Below are 1,951 nucleotides of genomic sequence, written 5' to 3' on the forward strand. Positions count from 1 at the left end.
TTAAAACTTAACCCATGTAGTTTCTATATCATATGGTTTTCTTTCTGCTCCTCTGAGAGCAGAATCTTAATAATTTTAACTTCTTTCCTTTAGCGTCAAAAGCAATACCTGAGACATAGACGACTTTTTATGGATATTGAGAGAGAACAAGTAAAAGAACAACAAAGGCAAAAAGAACAAAAGAAGAAAATTGAAAAGTAAGTTCTTTGATCCTCATTGTGAGCCTTAAATTACCAATTATGATGTTTTTGGAGGCTAAATTTTAGAAAAAGGCAATGATTTTGACTTCTGATCTATATTGGAAACAACTATTTTTGATCTGGGTGGAGTATTGGAAGATGGTGAACAGCTATGTCTTTCTTGTTTGTTTGATTTTCTAATAGATTTTATTTTTTAGAGAAATTTTAGATTCACAGCAAAATTGAGTGGAAAACACAGATTTCCTGTATACCCCATGTAGTGCACATGCATAGTCTCTGCCACTGTCACTGTTCTACACCACAGTGGTACAATTTATTACATTTGATGAACCTACAATTATTATTACCCAAAGTCCATAATTTACATTAGGGTTCCCTCTTGGTATTGTGCATTTTATGGGTTTTGAGAAATATATAATGTAATGTGTCCAACATTATAGTATCATACAGAGTAGTTTCAGTGCCCTAAAAGTCGTCTGTGCTCTGCCTATTCCTCCCTCCTTACCTGACCCCTGGGAACCATCGAACTCAACTGTCTGCATGCTTTTGCCTTTTGCAGAATGTCAAATAGTTGGAATGATACAGTATGTATGTAACCTTTTCAGATTGACTTCCTATACTTAGAAATATGCATTTAAGTTTTCTATAATGCCTTTTTATGGCTTGATAGCTCATTTCTTTTTAGCACTGAATAATATCCCATTGTTTGGATGTATCACATTTTAGTTGTTCATTCACCTACTAAAGAACATCTTGGTTGCTCCAAGAATTTGGCAATTATGAATAAAGTCACTATAAATATCTGCATGCAGGTTTTTGTTTGGGTTTAAGTTTTCAGCTCATTTGGGTAAATAACAAGTAGTGTGGTTGCTGGATCAAAGGGTATGAATATGTTTAGCTTTATAAGACACTGCCAAACTGTCTCCCAACGTGGCTATGGAATGCATTTTGCATTCTACCATCAATGAATGTGAGTTCTTGTTGCCCCACATCCTTGTCAGCATTTGGTGGTGTCAGTATTTTGAATTTTGGTCATTCTAATAGATGTATAGTGGTATCTCATTGCTTTAATTTTCAATTTCCTGATGACATATGATATGGAGCTCATTTACATATGCTTCTTTGTCATCTGTATATCTTTTGTGACATGTCTGTTCAGATCTTTTGCCGATTTTTAAATCGAGTTGGTTGTTTTCTTATTGTTAAGTTTTAAAAGTTCTTTGTATATTTTGAATTACATTTCTTTATCAGATAGGTCTTTTGAAAACATTTTTCCCAGTCTGTAGTGTCTTTTTATCTCTTACAGTGTCTTGCAGAGTGGACATTTTTAATTTTGATGAAGTCTAACTTATCAGTTCTTTCTTTCACAGACTGTGCCTTTTGTGTTAAAAAATCATTGCCATATCCAAAGTCACCTAGATTTTCTCCTCTGTTATTGTCTAAGAATTTTACAGCTTTGTGTTTTACATTTAGCTCTGTAATCCATTTTGAGTTACTTTTTGTGGCAGACATAAGATCTGTGTTTAGATTCATTTTTTTTCATGTGGCTATCCAGTTCTTCCAGCACCAATTGTTGAAAAGACTTCTCTTTTCTTCGTTGTATTGCCTTTGCTCTTTTGTCAAAGATCAGTCGAGTGTATTTATGTGGGTCTGTATTTGGACTCTCTGTTTTGTTCCATTGATCTGTTTGTTCTTTTACCAATACCACCCTGTCTTAATTATTGTAGCTTTATTTATTTATTTTTATTGAT

General features: G+C 33.6%; 1 protein-coding gene across 1 annotated transcript in view; it reads left to right on the plus strand.

Moving 5' to 3' along the window:
* CCDC15 (coiled-coil domain containing 15) overlaps window positions 1–1,951 on the plus strand; it is a 130,837-nt gene that overhangs the window by 68,523 nt on the left and 60,363 nt on the right. Inside the window, 1 exon segment of the mRNA XM_012658140.1 lies at window positions 94–197. Within this exon segment, the coding sequence (XP_012513594.1) occupies window positions 94–197 (104 nt within the window).

The sequence above is a fragment of the Propithecus coquereli genome, unplaced genomic scaffold (assembly GCF_000956105.1).
Source record: "Propithecus coquereli isolate 6110/MARCELLA unplaced genomic scaffold, Pcoq_1.0 Scaffold575, whole genome shotgun sequence".
NCBI classification, from domain to species: domain Eukaryota; kingdom Metazoa; phylum Chordata; class Mammalia; order Primates; family Indriidae; genus Propithecus; species Propithecus coquereli.